Raw genomic sequence first — 22,457 nt, 5'->3', positions numbered from 1 at the left:
CTGTTTCTCGGGGTCCCGTAGCTCCGGAGGAGCCCCGGACGTGTGTGTGTGCGTGCGGCAGGCGGGAGCGCCCAGCGGCCCAGGCCATGGCCACGGCCGCCCGGCGCGTGTTCCATCTGCAGCCATGCGGTGGGTGCGCGGGTGGCGCGAGTACAGAGGGAGGGCCGCCGGGCGGCGGCCGAGCCTGGCTCAGGCGGGGACGCGCAGCCGTCGAGGGTCCCCGGGGAGAACGGGGATGCCGTGGGCCGCACAGACCCGGGGCCGGGAGCTCCTGCGGGGCGAGGGAGCAGGGATGGGCGCGCAGGTGGTGGGAAATGTCGGGGCCGGCTTTGCGGGCTGGGCGCCTTGCGATGCCGTCTTCAGGTTCTTAGCCTCCGTGGGGGGAAATGTCGCGGGCGAGGCGTGGGGTGTCGGAAGTGCGCAGGGAGGCTCAGCACCCGCGGGTTCCCGGCTCATCTTGCTGCCCGGTGCAGTGCAGGGAGACCTGTGCCCCCGACAGCCCCAGCCTTACTCTCTTAGCCCAGGGCAGCCTGGTGCGATTCTCCCTGATCTGCCAGCTTCCCTCCGGGGTGCAACCGCATCCCGCGACCCCCAGCCCCTGACCCTTAGGGTCTACAGTCCTATCCACTGCCTGTCTCTTCCTTTGCACATCATGCGTGGCTTGAAAACCCGCACTGTCCCAGGCCCTGCACGCAGCGTTTAGGGCCCCTGCGTGGGGAGGAGGTGGAGGTGCTGGGAGAAACTACACACAGGGTCCTCCCGAGCTCTGTCCCCTCCTTACCCTTGCCCACCTGGGCAGCCCCCAGCTGATGGCCTGTGCAGTGAATTCCTTAAATTTAGGCCAGCTGGGTGGGGGGGTTTCTCTCTGGTGCTGTCCCCTGTCCCTCTGTCTCCCTAGGGTGGCGGGAGTTAGAGCTGTAGGTAAGAAGTCCGCAAGGGTGAGGTGGGGGCTGGCCCTCCTGGCCGGTGATGAGTCTTTGGTTTGCCTTGCAGGTAGCTCCTCTCCTTCATTATCCCAGAATGGACACTTTGAGGATTCCAGTGAGTACCTGGCAGGCGTGCCCTGGACACTTCTGGGGCTGTCAGCTCTGGGTCAGCCACCTGTGCTGGGGAGGAGACTGTCTTTGGAACCCATCCCCCAGAACATTTGCATAATGACAGCTGATGAAGCCAGGCACTGGCTGGGGTCCTAGCAAGGCAGGCTCCCCACTCCGGAGACTCAGGCATCAACTTGTACTCTCTGCCATGGTGCCCTGCTACAGTGCCCCATGTGACCAGACACCCCTCCTTGGTCGGGGGGATACAGTTCCATTATTTTTTTTTTAAAGATTTATTTTTTTTTTATTGGAAAGGCGGATATACAGAGAGGAGAGACAGAGAGGAAGATCTTCCATCTGATGATTCACTCCCCAAGTGAGCGCAACGGCCGATGCTATGCCAATCCGAAGCCAGGAGCTTCTTCCGGGTCCCCCTCGCGGGTGCAGGGTCCCAAAGCTTTGGGCCGTCCTCGACTGCTTTCCCAAGCCACAAGCAGGGAGCTGGATGGGAAGCGGGGCCGCCGGGATTAGAACCGACGCCCATATGGGATCCCGGGCGTGCAAGGCGAGGATCTTAACCACTGCGCCATCGCGCCGGGCCCAGTTCCATTATTTTTTATGCTGATGATTTTTTAAAGATATATTTATGAGAAAAGCAGAGGAAGCTTTTACCCGCCATGGCCGTCTGGTCCCGTCCCATGTGGGTGCTGGGACCCTACTCCTTCAGCTGTCCAGTGCGGCCTCTGAGGGGCACTTGGCAGCAAAGTGGAATTGGAAGCAGGGCCGGGACTCCTGTCCCTTTCAACAAATACACATGCCCAGTTTTTTAGTTGTCCCTGTGCATCTTCCCTGTGTCTCTGGGCCGGCTCCGTGCTGTCTGACCTGACTGTTGGGGTGGCGAGCGGGGGTTGTTCAGTGTGGTGGTGACCTCTCACCCTGAGCCCCTGGTGGCTGGTGGGCAGGTGGGGTTTGCAGTGTGGCTGGGAAGGGTGGTACGGGTGAGTGGTGGCTGCAGGACTGGGGGCGGCCTGAGGACAGGGAGGAAGGCTTTGGCACAAGCACCACACAGCCCCAACAGGCAGAGCATCTTTTTTTTTTTAAAGGCTTATTTCTTTATATACAGAGAGGGAGGGACCATGCTGGGAGATCTTACATCTGCTGAGTCACTCCCCAGACGGCTGCAACAACCAGGGCTGAGCTGATCTGAAGCAGGAACATGGAACTCCTTCGGGGTCTCCCCCAGTGGGTGGCAGGGACCAAGTACCTGAGCCAGAAGATGTTGCTTTCCCATTACAGGGAGCTGGATCAGAAGCAGAGCAGCCAAGGCCCGGTGTGGTGGCTGAATGGCTAACTCCTTGCCTTGCATCCCCTGGATCCCATATGAGTGCCAGTTCTTGTTCTGGCTGCTCCACTTCCCATCCAGCTCCCTGCTTGCTGTCTGGGAAAGCAGTGGAGGATGGCCCAAAGCCTTGGGACCCTGCACCCACATGGGAGACCCAGAGGAGGCTCCTGGCTTCAGATTGGCTAAGCAGCTCTGGCTGTTGTAACCACATGGGAAGTGGACCAGCAGATGGAGGATCTTTCTCTCTGTCTCTCCTTCTCCTGTACATCTGTCTTTCTGATAAAAAATTAATACTCTTAAAAAAAAGAAGTGGAGCAGCCTGGACTTAACCAGGTATCCATCGATACAGGATGCTGGGGTTGTAGGTGGTAGCTTGACCTCCTGTGCCATAGTGCCAAACATCCTCCCACTTTTCTGGTAAGATTTATTTTTATGAAAGGGTAACAGGCTACTAGACGGGAAATAGAAATAAGGAGTTCCCGTCTGTTGGCTCATTCCCAACAGCCAGGGCTGGGCCAGATAGACCAAAGCCAAGAGCTAGACACTCCATCCAGGTCTCCCATGTGGGTGTCAGGCTCAAGGACTGGAGTCATCACCTGCTTCCCAGACACATGAGCAGGAAGCTGGATTGGAAGCTAAGGAGCCAGGACACGAACGGACACTTGGATATGGGATGTGGGCATACTAAGCGGCAGCTTAGCCCACTGTGCCATGACACTGGCCCCAGGCTGCGTGTCTTCTGTCCTAATAGTTATCTTGGCTCTGGGTATAGTTGAGATCTAGAGCCAGGTGGGGTGTGTGGCAGAGGAGGTACCACCACTGCCTGGACACCTTGATGCTGGGGACTCAGACTTAGCCGCTGCTGCCTAGAAGGGGCTCAGGCTGTGCTCGGGGCTGGGGTGGGCAAAGGAAGCTGGAAGGAGTGATGGGAGTGAGCCAGTGTGAGTCACTGCCTGGCAGGTGGAGGTGTGCTGCTGACCCGTGCTTGTCCCCCGACAGGTGTTTGTCCAGGGCTAGTGGGGTCTGGGCTGCAAACCTCAGGGGACCCACAGAACAAGCCTTAAGAGCACCTTGCTAGGCCAGGAGAGAGGCAGGGCCCCCAGGAGAGCTTCCCAGAGGAAGAGGAAGATGCCGAGGGAGGCACCTTGAGGAAGGCCTTCAGCTTAGAGGACAAGAGCTGGCATGTGTGGTGTGCCAGCCGTTGGCCTGGAGAGCTGGGTACAAGAGCTGGCATGTGTGGTGTGCCAGCCGTTGGCCTGGAGAGCTGGGTGCATGCTGTCGTTGGCCTGGGACACGGACACCTGCCATCGGCCTGGGGTGCTGGGGCTAGGCAGGGAGCTGCAGGGTGACTCAGACCCATCCCCTCAGGATCATTTGTATGTTTGCAGGAAGTCTTCCTCTAGGAAAGGGCCTTGGCCATGGGGCAGCTGCAGAAACAGACCAAGAGGAAGACCATGAGGGGGTTGTGAAGGCGTGGCCAAGATGCTGCCTCTGGGCCACCTGTCCTCCCTGGGAGGAGGGGCTCCAGGACCCGGTACCAGCAAGGAGCAGGGTGGGGTTCCCTAGGTCCTACAGTGGCTCTGTCATCCCCTGGGACCCTAAAGTCGGGGTTCTATTATGTTATGGCAGGGGCCAAGTGGTCTGACCTGGATTGGCACACCCCAGGTCTTGGCACGTTCATGCTCTTGTCCCCACCGCTGCAGGACAGTGTGGGCAGTCTGCTCTGGGCGAGGGACAGTGGAGTGTGACTACTTGGGGTTCCTTTCCCGGCCTGCAGAGGGCCCTCTTTCCTGCAAACACTGTTGGGGGACACTTCTCACTGGGGGGTCTTTCTCAGTGGCAGCTGAGTCTCTGCGCTACCTCAAATGTGATACGGAAGACCCGGCTGAGGCCCAGGAGGAGAGCCCAGGGGATGAGGTGTTTGACACGGTCAATTCCTCCATTGTTTCCAGTGAGAGCATCCGCTTCTTTGTCAATGTCAACCTCCAGGTGCAGCCCACCAAGTTGGGTACGTGGGCAGCACCGGGGCTGGGGGGCTGAGCAGGGCTGAGAAAGACGCCTGCCGCGGGGGTCTCCCCCTCAGCCCCCTGAGCTGCCTGCTTTGCCCCAGCAGACGGTGAGGCGGCGACGAGCGGCTGTGTGCTCCTCCACACGTCCCGCAAGGTGAGGCCCTAGGAGGGAGATGGCAGCTTGCCCTGCACTCCTGCCACCCCCTGCCCCGATGCCCTTCACCCCCCGCTGCTGGGGTCAGCCTTGCTAGAACAGATGTTATCCCGTGGAGGAGGGTTCAGGCGGTGGGTGACAGCAGCCTGACCCCTGGACCTGGGTGAGTGTGTGCCCCGGCACCCCCCCTCCCACAGTACCTGAAATTAAAGAACTTCGAGGAAGAGATCCGTGCCCACCGCGACCTGGACGGCTTCCTGGCGCAGGCCAGCATCGTCCTGAACGAGACGGCCACCTCGCTGGATGACGTGCTGCGTACCATGCTGGGCCGCTTCACGCAAGACCCTGAAAACATGGAGCCCGACTGCGACTTGGACCTGCTCATGGCCAAGCTCTTCACAGATGCTGGGACCCCCATGGAGAGCAAAGGTGAGGGCTGTCCCCTGGCTAAGCAGGGAGGCCCCCAGCAGGGGATGCCCTCTGACCTCGCCCCTCTACTCTGTCCTCAGTCCACCTGCTGTCGGACATCATCCAGGGTGTCACGGCCACGGTCACGGGGGTGCAGTACCAGCAGTCGTGGCTCTGCGTCATGTAAGTTGCCCAGTCTGCATCCCTGCCTTGCCACCTTGGAGCCCCGTGTCCCTGCATGGAGGCCGGTCTACTCACAAATGCCTTTGCTCCGGCGGCAGGCCATCTGGGAGGAGAGGGGCCAAGTCTTCCACCTTGTTTGTAGTTTTTCCTTGGAGGGGCGATGGTCAGGGTTTGGAGTTCCAGGTTGGGGAGAGCCCTACCTGCCAAGGTTCCAGCCCTGTGCGTGTGCCCTCCCAATGCTGCCAGCTGCACCATGAAGACCCTGCAGAAGCGACACGTGTGTATCAGCCGCTTGGTCCGCCCGCAGAACTGGGGGGAGAACTCATGTGAAGTTCGCTTTGTCATCCTCGTGCTGGCCCCACCCAAGACGGTGAGCCCCTCCCGCTTGCCTGCCCCAGGTCCTCCCTGGGTTCCTGCCCAGTCCTTATGGCCCTGGAGGGTGTCCAAAGCTTCTGTTTCCCTCTTTCTTTAATTTTTAAGATAATTTAATTTGAATGGTAGAGTTATAGCTGCTGGTTTACCCTGCAGATGGTTGAATAGGCTGGGGCTGGGTCTCGCTGAAACCAGGAACCTGGAACTCTGTCCATCTCCCACGAGGATGGCAGGTTTCTAAGTTTTCCCAGGCACTTTAGCAGGAGCTAGTGGAAATGGAGTATCCGGGACTTGAACTGGCACTCACAGGGCTGCCAGCATCACAAGTGGCAGCTTGATCCACTGCACCACGGTCATAGCCCCATACTTCCTTCATGAGGAAAATAAAGGCTTCTGTGACTATGATCACAGCTTTGCCCTTCTCCCGGCTGGGCACTCCTGTGGGTCCTGCTTTGGCAGGTTGCCACTGGGATTTGCTGGCCAAGGGTCCCATGCCTTCCTGGGCCATGCAGAGTCCAGTGGGGGCCCAAGCTGTTACAGGTCAGTCCTTTAAGTTCTAGGAGTTTAAATACTATCAAGTGGGAACCTGTGAGGCCCCCTCCCAAGGCTTCAGTACTTAAGCTGCCCTTAGCTTCTAGACAATTTTGCACCTGCCTCTGGCTCAGGCCAGTCTCCTCTAGGTCCAGAGGGTCCTGGGGCTGTGTTCTCCTCCTCCTCCCCTTCCCTCCAGGGATCTCAGCGATGTGCTGGGAGCTGCTGCTTCACAGGATCTCAGGATCTCATACTCAGAGAGTGGGCAACTGGCAGGAGAGACAGAACAGCAGGAGCCCGGCCTGGGATGGAGCTCTTGGATGGGGCTTGGGGACAGGTCCCCCAGCACCCCCAGCCCCTCTACACTGGGCTGCTTCTGGGGAGCTTGAGCCAGCAGGGCACCTGGGCTGGGTGGGGAGCAGGCTGCTGTGGCAGAGGCTGCTGTGAGTTTGCAGCTCATGTGGACAGAATTGGACACTGGGAGCCCCAGAACCCAGCAACCACATGACGGCTGCTGGTAGAGAGGAGCCAGGCTCACACTGCTGTCGGGCTGCAGCATCGTTGTCCGTCATGACCATGTAGATTGTGTCTCAATTCCCAGGAAATCCTTGTGCGTTTCTAAGGAATGGTGGAATCGGTGGTCATTCCAGAGATCCAGCAGCCAGGTGGAGGAGGCTATGGCAGGGCGCACCGAGGCCTGAGCTCTGGGGAAGGAGCCGAGGAGGCAGCGGCTGCCCCAGTGACCCTTCCATCTCCCTCTGTCCCCAGAAAAGCACCAAGACAGCCATGGAGGTGGCACGCACGTTTGCCACCATGTTCTCCGACATTACCTTCCGCCAGAAGCTCCTGCAGACCCGCACAGAGGAGGAGTTCAAGGAGGCTTTGGTGCATCAGCGGCAGCTGCTCACTGTGCTGACACCCAAGACCCAGGGACACAGCCTGGTCTCCTTGCACGTCCACAGACACAAGGTACCGGGGGTGGGGAGAGGCCAGAGTGGGGCAGGGGCTGTGGGAGGGCATGCTTGGTGCTCACGGGTGACTGTCCCCTCGTCGCCAGCCCCTGAAGTGCAAGGACTTCTTCCCTTTCGGGAAGGGCATCTGGGAGGACATCGAGCGCCGCTTCCCCGTTTACGCGCTGGACTTCACCGATGGTACGCGGCCCTGCTGTGGCTCCTGGTCCCCAGACCCCGCACGCATCTGCCTCCTCACCTGACCCCGGGCCGTCTCTCCCTCCCTCCCCCTTGCCTAGGCATCATCGGGAAAAACAAGGCTGTGGGCAAATACATCACCACCACCTTATTCCTCTACTTCGCTTGTCTTCTCCCTACCATCGCCTTCGGGTCGCTCAACGACGAGAATACCAACGGGGCCATCGGTGAGGGCCGGGTGCGGGGTGGCGCTGGGGCTGGGCGGGGCTGCGGGATGCATCTCACCTTCTCTTCCACAGATGTGCAGAAGACCATAGCCGGCCAGAGCATCGGGGGCCTCCTGTACGCGCTCTTCTCAGGCCAGCCACTGGTGATACTGCTGACAACCGCGCCCCTGGCCATCTACACCCAGGGTGCAGTGTGGGGCCCGAGGCGGGAGCCGGTTGTTGCAGGGGCCGGGGTCAGCCCAGCCCTGACGCCCGGCCCGCTCTGCCGCCTCAGTGATCCGAGTCATCTGCGACGACTACAACCTGGACTTCAACTCCTTCTACGCGTGGACAGGCCTGTGGAACAGCTTCTTCCTCGCCCTCTACGCCTTCTTCAACCTCAGCCTCGTCATGAGTCTCTTTAAGAGGTGACAGGGCCTGCCCTGAGCTGCTGGCACCCAGCAGCTGGGGATCCCAGGGCTGCCTCCGAGGGCCCATGACCCCAAGGGGCTGGGGAAGCTTGCCAGGCGGGCCCCCCCCCCACCAGCCCCATGACAGTTTTCACCTTTACAAGGCATGGTACCTCCTGCAGGTCTACGGAGGAGATCATCGCCCTGTTCATTTCCAGCACTTTTGTGCTGGATGCTGTCAAGGGCATGGTCAAAAGTGAGTGCATAGTCACCGTCTACAGAGGGCACTGGGTTAAACTGGGGGGTTCTGTGCTGGGGGTGGGTGGAGGCAGGGCTGCCCATCTGGGACCAATACCGGGCAGATGTTGGGCCAGGTACCACGGGGTATCAGATGGGGTAGGGAGCTGGGAGGTGAGGGTGAGGTCCCGGCCGGCAGAAGAGGCCACAGTCCCCCACTCCCTGGAAGTCGTACCCTCCCCCGAGCCCCAGCACTCCCCAGTCCCCTGCCCCACATCCTTGAGCCCAGCCAGCTGAGGCCTGAAGTCTGTCCACAGTTTTCTGGAAATACTACTACGGGCACTCCCACTACACGAAACGGGCTCTGTCGCTGCCCAGCCTGGCGGACGCCGGTGCCGGCCACAACAGCAGCCTCCACACCGCCCTCAACGGCAGCCTCCTGACCGGCCCGCCAGAGCTGGCCACGGCAGGCAGCTCCAATGCCATGCACTCTGGCCAGGCCACAGCTGTGCTCAGTCTCCTCATCATGCTGGGCACGCTGTGGCTGGGCTACACCCTCTACCAGTTCAAGAAGAGGTGAGAGGAAAAAAAAAGGCGAGATGCCTGAGGAAAGGCCAGGGTGGTGCAGCACCCAGGTCCTGCTCACGTGTCCCCTCCTCCCCACGTCTGCAGCCCCTACCTGCACCCCTACGTGCGTGAGATTCTGTCCGACTGCGCCCTGCCCATCGCTGTACTCACCTTCTCACTCATTAGCTCCTATGGCTTCAAGGAAATCAAGAGTGAGCCAGGACCACGTGGGGTGGGGGTAGGGAGCTCCGTTTCCGGGAGGGGGAGTTACAGACTGAGCCTGCCTCTCCCTGCTGCAGTGAGCAAGTTCCGCTACAACCCCAGCGACAACCTGTTTGAGATGGCGCAGATCCACTCCCTGTCCCTGGGAGCCATCAGCGGCGCCATGGGCTTGGGCTTCCTGCTCTCGCTGCTCTTCTTCATTGAGCAGAACCTGGTAGCTGCCTTAGTGAATGCCCCAGAGAACAGGTGCGAGGTGGGGTGGGCAGGGTAGGACCGGGGTCGGGTGGGTGTGTACCCAGGCCTCCAAGGGCCAAAGGTGATCTGCCCATGCATGCCCATCTGCCGCAGGCTGGTCAAAGGCACTGCCTACCACTGGGACCTCCTGCTGCTCGCCATCATTAACACCGGGCTGTCTCTGTTTGGGCTGCCCTGGATCCACGCCGCCTACCCACACTCACCACTCCATGTGCGGGCACTGGCCTTGGTGGAGGAGCGCGTGGAGAACGGGCACATTTATGAGACGTGAGTGTGACAGTGGCCCATGGGGCAGGGGGCACGTGTGACTGAGGGAGAGACCAGAGGGGTCTCTGAGAGCTGGGCAGTGACCCAGGGCGGCCCCTGCAGAATCATGAACGTGAAGGAGACGCGGCTGACGGCCCTTGGCGCTAGCATGCTGGTGGGCCTCTCGCTGCTGCTGCTGCCCTTCCCGCTGCAGTGGATCCCCAAGCCTGTGCTCTACGGCCTCTTCCTGTACATTGCACTCACCTCCCTGGACGGCCACCAGCTCTTCCAGCGGGTGGCCCTACTGCTGAAGGAGCAGGTAGCAGGCCTGGGCCCGGGGAGGGAAGGATGTGGGTATGGGGCGGAGCAGGGAGGGGACGTGCCACACATCTGCAATCCCCACCGCTGGCTGCCCGCAGACTTCATACCCACCCACGCATTACATCCGGAGGGTGCCCCAGAGGAAGATCCACTACTTCACCGGCCTGCAGGTGCTGCAGCTGCTGCTGCTCTGTGCCTTCGGCATGAGCTCCCTGCCCTACGTGAAGATGGTCTTTCCGCTCATCATGATCACCATGATTCCCATCCGGTATGTCAGGGGCTGGGCTGATCAGGTGGGGCGGGGCTAGGCGCTACACACACACACACACACACACACACAGAGCAATGTCCTTCCCTCACCTCTTGGTGCTCTTGCCTCCTCTGCCTCCAGCTACATCCTGTTACCCCGAATCATTGAAGCCAAATACCTAGACGCCATGGATGCCGAGCACAGGCCCTGAGGCCACCCCGTCCACTCTGGCCCTGTGGGGAAGCAGGGTACCCTCTCACAGCTGTCCCCTGGGGCCCTGGGCAGCTGGCACTGTGGGGCCCTGAGGTGCACCCATCCTGCTCCCCACTAGCCTGCAGCCCTAGGCAGAAGCTGCCCAGGGAGAGACGAAGCTGGATGGATTTTCTTTTGATAAAAGAGTAGATGCCTGAATGAGAAACTCATTTCCTTGATTGTGTAAGGAACTTGCTGTACACAGATTAGAGAATAAAGCTCTGTTTCTATGCTTCCATGCGCCACCTCCACCCCTGTGGCCCCACCCCAGCTTGGGGAGGGCGGGACCAAAGTTGTGGAGTGTCACTTATGGGCTGTGACTTCCAGCTCCACTGTGAGTGCCAGTGAAACATGGACATGCAGGCCTTTGCCATGTGGTCAGGAACCGTGGGGAAAAGCATGAGCAGGAGGGGCCTGTGGCCTGGGAGTGAGCTTCAGGATGACGGTGCTGGGGTGCAGACTGGAGATCTGCATCAGCAGGTGGCACTGGCTTCTGTACAGGTCCTCAGCTGTTTACTTGGGTGGCAGGGGCAGGACTGTGCAGTAAAAGTGATGGTGGGCATTTAGGGAAGTGGTAGGACTGCAGCTGGAAGGAATGGGGCTTGGTCTGCTTGGGGGGGGGATGGTGTCAGGTTTCCAGCTTGGTCACTTGATGGCAGGCTGGAGTCTGGGCCGATGACAGTAGCAGCAGTGGCTCAGGCTGGACCCCGAGCATCCCTGGGACAGCAGCACGCTCCCTGTGCAGCTTGGGAGGACGGGTGACAGACACCAACAAAGGGGACAAGATGGCTGGTGGTGACACCAGCAGGTTCGGTTGTGGCTTGGCACTCCCCTATCCTATTTGGGGCCACTAGCACTGAGGATCCCAATCCAGTTTTCTGCTGATGCACCTAAGGAAGTGGCAAGTGACTCGGGTCCCTGCGTGCACATGGCAGACAGGTGGCACTCCTGGCTGTGGCACTCTTGGTCTATCACTCTGCCATTTACAGAGACACATCTTTTAAAAAGGGAAGAAAAACAAACAAAAACAAAAAGGGGGAGGACAGTAGTGGCACATGTCCAGGTCAGGAGGAGCCGAGCAGCAAATGAGCCCCAAGTTCTGTGACCCACCAGCAGTGTAGCACAGGGTTCATCGGAGCCCCCTCCCAGCAGCCTGGGCATGCCCCACAGGTGCCCAATCACCAGGCAGGGCGGAGGCAGGTCCATCAAGGAGACCCCTCAGGAGCTGGGTAGAGGCACAGGCACTTCCTGGGGATACAACACTCCTGGGCTGCAGGGATGTGACCTCACCCAGATGCACGGGAGAGGGACAGCGCCTAGCTCCTGGCCATCCGGAGGTCTGAGGATTCAATGGGACGGAAGCTGTGCAAAGTGGCCGGTGACTGACCTCTGCCAGAGAATGGTCCGCACTAAACAAGGCGCATGCCTAGGCCCTGTAGGTCCCTCCAGGGAACAGCTTTGTCGGGGCCCCGGAATGGGTCTGAGGTGGCTGAGCCGTGTCCTGGGAAGGGCCCGAAGCCTCCAGGCCCCAAGGACTCTGCCCCTCCCTGTGAGGAAGATGGACTTGAACTTGGCAGCATCACACAGCTAAACTTTGTGCTCTCAACAGCACAAAGCGCCAGCGCTGGTCGGGGCCCGCTGCCCACCACATGCCATGCGGGCCACCTCGGTGGTGACACCCCCTCAGGGGTGGGTGGACCGCAGGCATGTGAGATGGAAGAGCTCAGTCCATGACCTGGAAATTGGAGGAACTTGCAGAACAAGGGCAAGAAACACAAGTGGTGATGTGTGGCCACAGCCCTCCTGGGCACACAAATGCCCTCGGCGCCACCACGGGGCTCCCTGTACCTGTTAGGGGTCTCGGGGAGACACAGCTGGGTAGAGTTCTAGGCAGAGATGTCCAATTTATTTTGGAAACAAGGGCCTCCCGGAATTGTCTATGCATTTGGAAACAACTAAGGCTGTTTGTTCCTTGCCACACCTTCAATCCTGCCAAGGCCAGTTTCAACCCCAAAGGTCCTTTCAGGATCCCAGGCCTGGAGTCTGCAGGAGATGGTGGACTCCTTGGGACAACTTGTCCAAAGGTTCCGAGCAGGACCTGCTGCTCCTCTGGACAGGGTTGGTGCCAAGGCTGGAAATAACGGGCGTGCCTGCCCCACCTGCCCGAAGGCAGAGCTGGGCTAGCCCTCGCCGGACCCCTGGCCAGGAGTAAGGCTGCCAAAGTAGTCCTGCAGTGCCCGCAGAGCTCGGTAGCGGTGTGAGATGACATTCTTCTCTGCCTTGGGCATCTCGGCATACCTGTGGGGGGACAAGAGCAGCTCGGAGATGCAGCCTGCCCAGAGGGCAGGCCCCGCGGAACCCACCAGGGCAGCCCAGAGCACTGACTTCTAGAAAACAGGCAATCTTTTTTTTTTTCAGCAAAGACTTTTCACCCACTGGTTCACTCTGCAAATGCCTGTGACAGCCGGGGTCGGCAGCTCAACCCAGGTCTCCCACCTCTGTGGCAGGGACCCAAGTCCCGGGGTGTACCTGAGCAGGAAGCTCACACCAGGCACTCAGAGAGGGGATGCTGGCGGCCACAAAGCGGCTCAACCCCTGTGCCAAACACCTGCCCCTGCCAGTTCATTTTTAAGAATTTGAGGGCAGGAGTTAGGTGTACTGATGAAGACGCCCCCAGGGAGCAGACACCGTACAGCAGAAAGCAGCCAGCCACCCTGCCCCCAGTCCAACGTCCTGCTAGTGAGCCCTGGAGGCAGCAAGTGATGGTTCAAGTTCTTGGGTCCCTGCCACCCAGGTGGGAGCCATGGATGGAGTTTTGGGTTCCTGGCTTCAGCCCTGGCTGTTCTAGGTATCTGGGGAGTGAAATAATTGATGGAAGAACTCTCTTTCTCTGGTGCTCTTTCAAATAATAAAAATATGGTTTAGTTGGGCCCCCACCTAAATGGATGGAGTTCCTGACTTCCCACTGGCCCAGCCTCAGCTACCGTATGCAGGCATTTGGGGAGTGGACTAGTGCGTGGAAGATCTCTGCCCCTCTCTGCCTTTCAAATACAGATTCTTGCTCTAGTGTGTCTGAAAGCCGTCAAGGAAGCTGGGGTGGGGATGAGCTGTTTGATCAGCTTTGTAGTCTGTTGACAGGAAGCAGTGGGGCCTGACCTGACACCGGGGCAGGGCGGGGTCCGAGCAGCTGGCCAGTGGCCTGTCCTCGTGACCTTCACACCTGTGTGTCCAACCTAGCAGCCACTAGCTATGTGTGGCTACTGAGATGAATTAAAAAGAACTAAAGTCACTTCAGTTCCTCAGGCTCCCCCTCTTCGAGTGTCCCAGAGCCACACGTGGCTGGCGGCTGCACACGGACACTGCACAGAACATTTCAGTCACCAGAGAGCTTCCTTGGGCAGCACGGCTGCAGTGTCAGCTCTGCCAGGCCCCAGACTACCCCCTACTCCATGCCCACAGAGCCCAATTCCAGCAATGGCAATTGTGTGTCCTGGAAACAAGGGGCTCAGGGTAAAATGCCAAGGACATGGACCCCTGGGCGCTGAACCCAAAAGTAGTCAAAGTGCCAACCCATTCCTGACTTTGATGGGGCGTTGGGGGATCACCTGCCAAGGGGTCAGGCTTACACATGAGGAGCCAAGGCCACAGAAGGGAAGCCGCTGCTCACATGGCTGCTCTGGAGTGGACCGGGGCACAAGAGCTTGGACTCAGCTGCGCCTGGTTGCCTCCTCCGCGGAGGGCTGGGCCACCCGGATTCCTGGTGGGCACCCCCCGCCGAGCTGCCTTCAGCCAGAACGGCTCTGGGTATCCCCAGAGCATGCACCCGCCCCCACCTGCAGGCTAGCGCCAGGGTAGGGCACAGGCCTAGCCCTACCGCCCAGGGGAGACCTCAGGACTCTTACGTCTGCTCGTATCCATCCGGCTGAAAGCAGGGGTCCCAACCAAAGTCCCGGCTGCCTCGGGGTTCCACGATCCGACCCTGTTGCAGGAAAGGAGCAGGCGTGGGGGATGGGCGTCAGCAGGGCAGTGGCCAGCATGCCTTCGGTTGTAAATTTGCTTAAACCCTATTTATTCTGAAGGCATTTCCTGGGGGCTGCCGGCTGGCCTGGTGGTCACGCTGCCTGCAGCCCATATCCAAGCATCCGGGTTCCAGCCCTGGCACCCCTCCAGATTCCAGCTTCCTGCTAAGCCCCAGAGGCAGCAGCTGACAGCTCAAGTACTTGGGCCCCTACCACCCTCAAGGTGACCTGGATGGAATTGGTCTGGCCACAGCTGTTGTGGGCATTTGGGAGTCACCCTGAGGGTAGGAGTTCTGTGTCTCTCATGTGAGGAGGGAAAGAGAGGATCATTTTCTCCTGGGAAGGGCCCTTGGCAGGCATTTCTCAAACCCAAGAGGAGCTTCAGCAATTAACTCTAGTCTCATCAAAACACTCAGCCAGACCCCAGCACATAAGAGCTCAATAAACACAGGGCAAGGACCCAATGCAGTAGCCTAGTGGCTAAAGTCCTCACCTTGCACGCACCAGGATCCCAAATGGCTGGTTCATAGCCCACCTGCTCCATTTTCCTTCTAGCTCCCTGCCTGTGGCCTAGGAAAGCAGTGGAGGATGGCACAAAGCCTTGGGACCCTGCACCCATGTGGGAGATCTGGAAGAAGCTCCTGGCTCCTGGCTTTGGATTGGCTCAGCTCTGGCCATTGCAGCCATTTGTGGAGTGAACCAGAGTATGGAAGATCTTTCTCTCTCTTTCTCTCTATTAATCTGACTTTCCAATGAAAAAAGTAAATAAATCTTAACAACAAAAACACAGGCAAGGGGAGAGGGAAGGCACAGCAGCACAATGTGCTGAGTCCGCGCTTGGGCACTAGACTCTCAGAGCGGAGTGGCAGGGACTGAGTTCTGTCTCTGCTTCCAGCGGGTGAAGGCTCAACTACTTGAGGCCGTCTTCCATGTTTAAGGATGGGGTTTCTGGCTCCTAACTCCTAACTTTGGCCTGGCCACGCCTTGGCTGTTATAGCCATTTGGGGAGTGAATTATCAGAGAGAAGATCTCTATTTTATTTTGCCCTTCCGAATAAATAAAAACAACTTTTGGAGGTTAGTGTCGTGGCATAGCAGGTGAAGCTGTCACCTGTGACGAAGACATCCTATTTAATGCGGTTGCAGAGCCGGCTGCTCCACTTCGAATCCAGCTCCCTAACAATGTGCCTGGACACCAGCAGATGGCCCCAGCACTGGGGCCCCTGACACCCACAGGAGTCGTAAGAAGCTCCATACTCCTGGCTTTGGCCTGGCCTGGCTCTGGCAATTGCAACCATTTGAGGAGTGAACCAGTGGATGGAAGATCTTTCAGATACCTCTGTCTATTCCTCTCTGTAACTCTTTCTTTTCTTTTAAAACAATGTTTTTTTTGAAACATCAGATTTGTGGAGAGAAGGAGAAGCAGAATGGCTGCAATGGGTAGAGCTGAGCCAATCTGAAGCCAGGAACCAGGAGCTTCTTCCAGGTCTCCCACATGGATGCAGGGTCCCAAGGCTTTGGGCTGTTCTCCACTGCTTTCCCAGGTCATAAGCAGGGAGCTGGATGGGAAACAGAGCAGCCAGGACATGAACCTGTGCCCATTATGGGATCCATTATGCAAAGTGAGGAGTTAGCCATTGAGCATAACTCCGACTTTTAAATAAGTAAAGAAATTTTAAGCAAAAAGAAAAAAAAATTTTTTTAAAGTAGACTGGCTGCCATAGGTAAATTCCACATAAACAAATGTAGCCCAGAGTCATGTGATGTCAGATTTTCATAAAAGTTAAATAAATAAATAAAAACTAACTTGAAAGCTTCAAGGTTGCTGACAATGGCGATGGCCACAGAGAGGTCGAGTCAGGTAGCCCAGAGGTGAACCCCGCCTCCACGGGCGGCTGTGTGTCCAGGCTAGTCACCGACCTGCTCTGACCCTCGTCCACCTGGACCTGAGCAGCAGCGAGGCCCAGACACTAAGGGCACAGCAGGCCTGGCCCTGCCTTCCTACCGTGGACCACGTCACCACAGCAGGCATCACCCCTGTACATAAGTGATCTCTGCCGAATGCCAAGTGCCTTAAGGGGAGGAGCAGCATGGCGAGCTGGAGAACGGCAGGTGGAGTGACCGGGCCGGGAAGCTCAGGCAAGGCCATCACGAAAAGGGGACCCTTTAGCCATATAAAAGGCGAGAGCAAGAAGGTATCTTCCAGCCTGAGAAGCAGCTCACCCGAAGGGTGTGACGGGTGGCCACGGTGGCTGAACTGCAGCTGCAGGAGATATGAATCTGAAACTTAAGACTGTGTGTCCGGGAGGTCAGGAAGGCTGAGAGATATCACAAGAGAGGCTGCAGCCTGGAGGAGTGTGGGCGAAACGGCTATGGGGGCAGGCACCTTCAGTGTGTAGTGGCCTCCCTGCACACGGTGCAAGCCCCGGGTGTGCCAGGCCCCCAGAGCTAGCAGCCTCACACATCACAGAGGTCTCGGGACTGGCATTCCCTGGCACTGTTGCACCCTGAGGCCTGGGACAGCGGGCTTGGCTGGCAGCGCCCTCTAGCGGCAAGTGCAAAAACAACAATGTGTAGACGGGTACCTACCGGGGTCCGGCCCCGGAAGAGCTGCACGGGCTCGTTGGGGTCCCCAGTGCTCAGAGCAAATGTGCAGAGCGCATAGGCAGACTTGTCCTCGAAGCCGGCCAGAAGCTGGTGGAGACCTGCAGACATGTGGGTACAGTAAAGCTCAGTGCATCTGTCTGTTCATCCCCCCCTCGCCCCTAGAATCCCACCAAGGGCGAGGGGAGAGGACTGGGTTCGAAGTTGAAGGCGGTGGCTATGGAGGGCTACCTCCAGCACATGCTTTGTGAAATGCAGAAAACCAGCCATGGCCGTGTGCTTCCTGGTTCACCTGTAAGAAGGGACTTCTGCCACCATGGAAATCTACAATTATGTATGACTAAGAAATTATCATTATTATTACATTACTAATAGTATTATTTTGGCTGGTGGTTTTATGGGACTGAAGAACTTAATAGAGATGATGTTTGGGATTTGCTTTTAAAACACTGGACTGAGGCAAAACTGTGTAGGGGTGCAAATCTCACAAGACAGGCATGGTGCTGACAACTTGGGAAGCTGGGTGACCAGGACACAGCCTTCAGGCCATTACCCAAATGCTCTTTTTCTCCTTAACTGACAAATGTTCTGTGACAGCAAGCATCTTGGCCCACACCTGTGGGTGAAACCATGGACTCCAGGCACCTCCCGGGGACTGCCCCTGAGGCCTGGGCCAGGCCCTGGCTGAGGGCAGGCCAGCAGGCAGGCCCCAACAATCAACTTCAGCCCCTCTGTCTTCACTCCCAGCTGTCACCAAGCCTTCTCTTACCCACCCACCCCCACTTCTGTCTGAGTCCAGGAAACTCCTGCGGGCTGCAATGTGGAATTCCCGACTGGCAGCCTGGCCACCCATCCCCGCCGGCCCCCAGTGTCCAGCAGATGCACGGGGAAAGGCAGGGCAAGATTACCTTCAGGCTTCAGCTTCCCCAGAAACCACTTGCTGCAAGAAAAGCAAAGGCGGTCAGACGCGGGGCAGAGGATCCATCCCACCGCCGGCGCCAGAGGCCCGGGCCGACTGGCTGGGTGCCAACGAAACCAAATGACTCAGATCCAAACCAAGGGAGCGGATCTAACGGGGAAGAGGGAACGAAGGCCAAGACCCCATCAACTACTGCAGGGCTCAGCTTCCCTTGTAATATGGAAAAATGCAAACGAAAACTGCACACTCCCCAAACCACCACCTAGGGAAAGGTTCTGGTGGTGCTGGCCCAAGTCCCACGGGAGTTGGTATGGTGGCAGCTGTCCCGGCCAGCTGTGTGCTGTTCCACAAATCATACACAGCCAAGCCCAGCACCAGCACTTCCACACATGTGTCCCCAACCCCACACAGCGGTACCCCATTCCAGATACCAGCCAGGACCTTCTGAGTGGGCAGCCCTTTTAAGAAACCAGTTTTCACATCACCACGACCTCATTTCCTCTGTCCTAAAATGGTTCTGTCTACGGACGTAGTCCTCCAACAGGTGGCCCCCTTTCCCAACTCCACTTACACAGTCTCATTCACACACATGTAAAGCCGAGACTCCCCACCCAAGCCTCCTTGATTCTCCTTCCAGACGAGCTGAAATGTTTGCGCTGCGCAGAGGCAGTGAGAGAGCTGCGGCACCAGCTAACTGGTCACTGCACTCCTGGCACTTTGGTGACAAGGCCCACAAGGAAGCAGGGGGTTGGGGGTCGGGCAGGGCACTCACATGTAGGGGCCGGGGAGACCCCCGAGGGCATTGAAGCACAGACAGGTGTCTTCCACCAAGACGGGTCCCTGAACCTGCAGCAACAAAGACATGTAGCTCTGAGACCAGCAACCAGCAGCAGGCTCCTCCCTGCTCTGTCCTCCAAGGTCACAAGGCTGGACCACGCTCACAGCTGAGATCTGCAGCAGCTGACTGAAGCCCAACACGAGCCAGTTACCTCCTCTCGGCTCTGAGAGAAGGCGACACACCAGAAGCTTTTGCTTGCTCCAGGGCAGAGCAGCGGGAAGTGCTGGGACTCACACTCAAACAGCTCGACTCTTTGTAAAGTGCTCCTTTTCAGTTTCTCATGGGTGTGGGGGGCAGGCCTGCACGTGGTGGGGAGAGCGCAGGGCTGCAATGCACATTTTTGGATGGGAGGAGGGAGGTGGGAGAGTGTGTGTGTGAGTGTGGCAGGGGACCAGCGTGGAGGACGCAGAATGCAGTCAAGGCTGGGAAAGGCAGGCAGGGTTCCAAGGCCAAAAGGAACAGAACAATACGAACACAAATTGTGCCTGCTCTATTCTTGTCTGCTGTCCCCAAGAGCCAGCGGGATGAGGGTCACGGGGATTCAGGTACAGGGCACACACCTGGCGAGCAGCCTCCCGACACTTCTGAATGGAGATTTCGTCCGGCTCTCCCTGGTACTCGGGCACTTAGCAGGGAAACAGACACGGAGTCAGGCCATGGCAAGACAGACACGGCAAAATCAGCTTTTACACACAGAACAGAACAGAACAGACGTACGGTCAATCTTGCGAGCTTCCAGGGTGCACGGAAACGTGTCGCCTAGAATCTGAATGACCTGTTGCAAGAGGAAAGAACATTCAGCACAGGCTGCCTGCGATGCCTGTTCCCACAGGCCCACCAGGGAACTCTCTTGCTAGGCGCTCTTGCCCGCCTCCTTCAAGCCTCTGCTTGGGTCAAACCATCCCTTTCCTTCCAAGGCTCTCAGAGACCACACGCCTCCGCCAGGAATTCTCTAGCAGTAGCTACCCAGAATCCAGGAGGCCTGCAAACTCTGATATGAAAATAAGCACCTATTTTCACTGAAATTTAATCAAAATATAGCTTGGGGCTAATGCCATGGCATAGAAGTTAAGTTTCCATCTGTGGTGCTGGCATTCCATATGGGGGCCGGTTCAAATCCTGACTGCTGCGCTTCCAATCCAGCTCCTTTGCTAATCACTTTGAAAAACAGTAGAGGGAGACCTGGAGGAAGCTCCTGGCTCTATATCAATCCAGCTCCAGCTGTTGTAGGCATTTGGGGGGCAAACAAGTAGATGAAAATCTTTTCTCTCTGTAATTCTGCCTTTCAAAAAAAAAAAAAAAAGACCAACAGGACAGATAAGGGGTGAGCACCGGGTACCCGGTAGGACAGGCCAGGACAGGCCACTAGGACATCCCGTTCTGCAGGATGCCACTAGGGGGCGCTGACACCTTCTCCCTGTGGCTCTGGACCTAGCAGCCAGTCCTTTCAACCTCCAGCATCCCCTCAGCTGGCCACAGGTCCCCACGGGAAGACACCAGGATATCCAGTTCTAATCTATTACTCTTCTAAGCTTGGAAAATAATCCCCCCAAGTCTGGCTCTCTGGGACCCAGAAGCTCTTCAAAAAAGCAAAATCCTTCTCTGAACATGCCCTGTCCTCCTCCTCCCTCTTGCTCCCCTCAAACAAGCCACAGCGAACAGAACTTCCCTTCGGATTTATCTGATTGTCCACAAGACCCCCATTTCAGGGTCAGTATGGCACACATAGTGGGTTAACTGTAATACCCACATCCCACATGGAGCACAGGTTCAAGTCCGGGCTACTTGCTTCTATCCTGTTCCCCAATGCACCTGAGGAGAGGAGGTGGCTCAAATGTCAGAGGTCCTTGCACCCACATGGAAGAGTGGCTCAGCCTCAGACACTGCAGTCATTTCAAGAGTAAACCAGTAAAAAAAAAAAAAGGGCCCAGCACAGTAACCCAGTGCCTAAAGTCCTTGTCTTGAAAAGGCCAAATGGGCATCAGTTCTGGTCCTGCTCCACTTCCCATCCAGCTCCCTGCTTATGGCCTGGGAAAGCAGTTGAAGACAGCCCAAAGCCTTAGGACCTGCACCCATGTGTGAGACCTGAAGGAAGCTCCTGGCTCCTGGCTCCTGGCTTCAGATACGCACAGTGCCAGCCGTTGTGGCCACTTGGGCAATGAATTATTGGATGGAAGATCTTCCTCTCTGTCTCTCCTCTCTGTATATCTGACTCGGCAATAAGAATCAATAAATCTTTTTAAAAAATAAAATAATATAAAATAAAATCTCTCTCTCAGGACAGGTGCAATGGCTCAATGACTAAATCCTCATCTTGCAAGCACTGGAATCCCATATAGGCACTGGTTCTAATCCTGATAGCCCCACTTCCCTTCCAGCTCCCTGCTTGTGGCCTGGGAAAGCAGTCGAGATTGGTCCAAAGCCTTGGAACCCTGCACCCATGTAGAAAACCCAGAAGAATCTCCAGGCTCCTGGGTTCGGACTGGCCAGTGTGGCCGCTTGGGGAGCAAACCTGCAGACGGAAGATATTTCTGTCTCTCCTCCTCTCTGTATATCTGCCTTTCCAGCAAAAATAAATAAGTATTGGGTCCGGCGCGGTGGCGCAGTGGTTAAGGTCCTCACCTTGCATGCCCGGGATTCCATATGGGCGCCGGTTCTATCCCAGCAGCCCCGCTTCCCTTCCAGCTCCCTGCCTGTGGCCCGGGAAAGCAGTTGAAGAAGGCCCAAAGCTTTGGGACCCTGCACCCACGTGGGAGACCTGGAGGAGTCTCCTGGCTTCGGATCGGCATAGCATCAACCGTTGCGCTCACTTAGGGAGTGAGTCATTGGACGGAGGATCTTCCTCTCTGTCTCTCCTCTCTGTATATCTGCCTTTCCAATAAAAAAATAATAAAAATAAATCTTTAAAAAAAAATAAATAAGTATTTTTTTAAAGTTACAATGAGATCTTCCATCTGCTGGTTCATTCCCCAGATGGCCTCAATGGCTGCAGCGGAGCCAGAGCAAAGCCAGGAGTGAGGAATCCTGCAGAGTTCAAGCACTTGTGCCATCCTCGGCTGCTTTTCCCAGGCCATCTGGGAGCTGGATCCAAAGCGCAGTGCCAGAAGCTCACAGGTGTCACAGGCAGGCACATCAGCAGCTTTGCTGCAGTGCAGGCCTTATACTACACTTACCAGCTTCCTGCTAACGCACCGCCAGAGCCAGCAACAGCCCCAGTACACGCCTTCTGCCATCCAAGTTTGAGACTGGAAGTTGTTTCCGGTCCTGGCGCCCACCTGTTCTAGCATTGGTTGCTGGGGACACTAGGGGACCCAAGCAGTAGATGGAAGATCTCTGTCTTTCAAGCGAGTACATGTTTAAAAGGGAGAGCTTTCTCTACCCGACTGGCTCCTATGCATGGCAAATTTCGATCCAATCCATTTTTCTCTTGCTAACGTACGTTTTGCTGCATTTATGTGGCCATGAGCTTTACACAGAGTGAGGTTAGAATCGCCCCCTTTCTCATCTCACAGATGCGGAGAGAGGCTGTGGACACTGCTGGACCACCTCAGGACTCCGATTGCTCGGTTCAGACCTCCGTCCCACGTTCCCTCAGGCCCCCGAATCCTCGTCGGGGTCAGTGCCAGGGCCGTGAGGGGCCCTCGCCCCTCTCCAACCCACGGCCGGCCCTTCCACGCAGCCGAGTACTCCCCCATCACCGCGGACCCGCCACACTTCCTCCCGCCTGTTTCCTCCCGGAAGCCCTTTTTGTTCCTTATTCCCAGCCCCCTGATAATCCACCCACACCCCTGTTTCATAACAGCACCTCCTCCAGCTTCTTGGCGTTGCCGGTGACAAACACGATCTTCTTCCCAATCAATGAGGCCGCCATCGCGAGCCCGAGCAGCACGCGAAACCCCAGAAGTCTCTTTGCCCCGAGTCGCAGGGC

The 22,457-nt window shown here is 57.4% G+C and overlaps 2 protein-coding genes across 7 annotated transcripts; one reads left to right on the top strand and one right to left on the bottom strand.

The window, feature by feature from the left end:
• On the top strand, positions 1–10,383 carry SLC4A11 (solute carrier family 4 member 11). 5 transcript variants are annotated; one of them, XR_005884026.1, is made up of 20 exons: positions 1–133; positions 998–1,041; positions 4,217–4,387; positions 4,493–4,542; positions 4,740–4,971; positions 5,052–5,133; positions 5,380–5,503; positions 6,805–7,005; positions 7,094–7,187; positions 7,286–7,411; positions 7,484–7,597; positions 7,686–7,818; positions 7,983–8,056; positions 8,355–8,613; positions 8,710–8,816; positions 8,904–9,072; positions 9,175–9,348; positions 9,451–9,646; positions 9,724–9,916; positions 10,040–10,131. XR_005884026.1 is itself a non-coding variant. In XM_040981753.1 (20 exons), exons 1-20 carry the CDS (start codon positions 87–89, stop codon positions 10,107–10,109), a joined length of 2,637 nt encoding a protein of 878 aa, XP_040837687.1. In that variant the 5' UTR covers positions 6–86; the 3' UTR covers positions 10,110–10,383. The 5 variants fall into 5 exon arrangements, 4 of the variants coding, with proteins under 4 accessions (XP_040837687.1, XP_040837685.1, XP_040837686.1 ...); XM_040981753.1 differs by having other exon boundaries at positions 6–126; positions 994–1,041; positions 4,223–4,387; ... (1 more) ...; positions 9,747–9,916; positions 10,040–10,383; XM_040981751.1 differs by having other exon boundaries at positions 6–133; positions 9,747–9,916; positions 10,040–10,383.
• Positions 10,384–12,034: 1,651 nt separating this feature from the next.
• On the bottom strand, positions 12,035–22,457 carry ITPA (inosine triphosphatase). Of its 2 annotated transcripts, XM_040981756.1 has the most exons (8): positions 22,335–22,457; positions 19,247–19,304; positions 19,090–19,154; positions 18,464–18,537; positions 17,681–17,712; positions 16,758–16,873; positions 14,053–14,129; positions 12,035–12,448 (listed from the first exon to the last, which is right to left on the bottom strand). In XM_040981756.1, exons 1-8 carry the CDS (start codon positions 22,398–22,400, stop codon positions 12,331–12,333), a joined length of 606 nt encoding a protein of 201 aa, XP_040837690.1. In that variant the 5' UTR covers positions 22,401–22,457; the 3' UTR covers positions 12,035–12,330. The 2 variants fall into 2 exon arrangements, with proteins under 2 accessions (XP_040837690.1, XP_040837691.1); XM_040981757.1 differs by lacking the exons at positions 19,090–19,154; positions 19,247–19,304.

This window comes from Ochotona curzoniae, unplaced genomic scaffold (genome assembly GCF_017591425.1).
Source record: "Ochotona curzoniae isolate NIBS_2020 unplaced genomic scaffold, NIBS_Ocur_1.0 contig_3520, whole genome shotgun sequence".
Taxonomy (NCBI): domain Eukaryota; kingdom Metazoa; phylum Chordata; class Mammalia; order Lagomorpha; family Ochotonidae; genus Ochotona; species Ochotona curzoniae.
The sequence above is the reverse complement of the archived record's forward strand: the minus strand, read 5'-3'. Positions and strand labels throughout refer to the sequence as shown.

What these genes read in the sequence shown, in the direction of transcription:
- SLC4A11 (XM_040981752.1), top strand. Translation starts at nt 87, where the DNA reads ATGGCCACGGCCGCCCGGCGCGTGTTCCATCTGCAGCCATGCGGTGG. An exon ending in CGCGCTGGACTTCACCGATG is followed by an intron (nt 7,188 to 7,285) that starts GTACGCGGCCCT and finishes CCCCTTGCCTAG; the next exon opens with GCATCATCGGGAAAAACAAG. An exon ending in TGTCAAGGGCATGGTCAAAA is followed by an intron (nt 8,057 to 8,354) that starts GTGAGTGCATAG and finishes GTCTGTCCACAG; the next exon opens with TTTTCTGGAAATACTACTAC.
- ITPA (XM_040981756.1), bottom strand. Translation starts at nt 22,400, where the DNA reads ATGGCGGCCTCATTGATTGGGAAGAAGATCGTGTTTGTCACCGGCAAC. An exon ending in GGAAGCTCGCAAGATTGACC is followed by an intron (nt 19,155 to 19,246) that starts GTACGTCTGTTC and finishes TTCCCTGCTAAG; the next exon opens with TGCCCGAGTACCAGGGAGAG. An exon ending in GTCGGGAGGCTGCTCGCCAG is followed by an intron (nt 18,538 to 19,089) that starts GTGTGTGCCCTG and finishes TTGTTGCTGCAG; the next exon opens with GTTCAGGGACCCGTCTTGGT.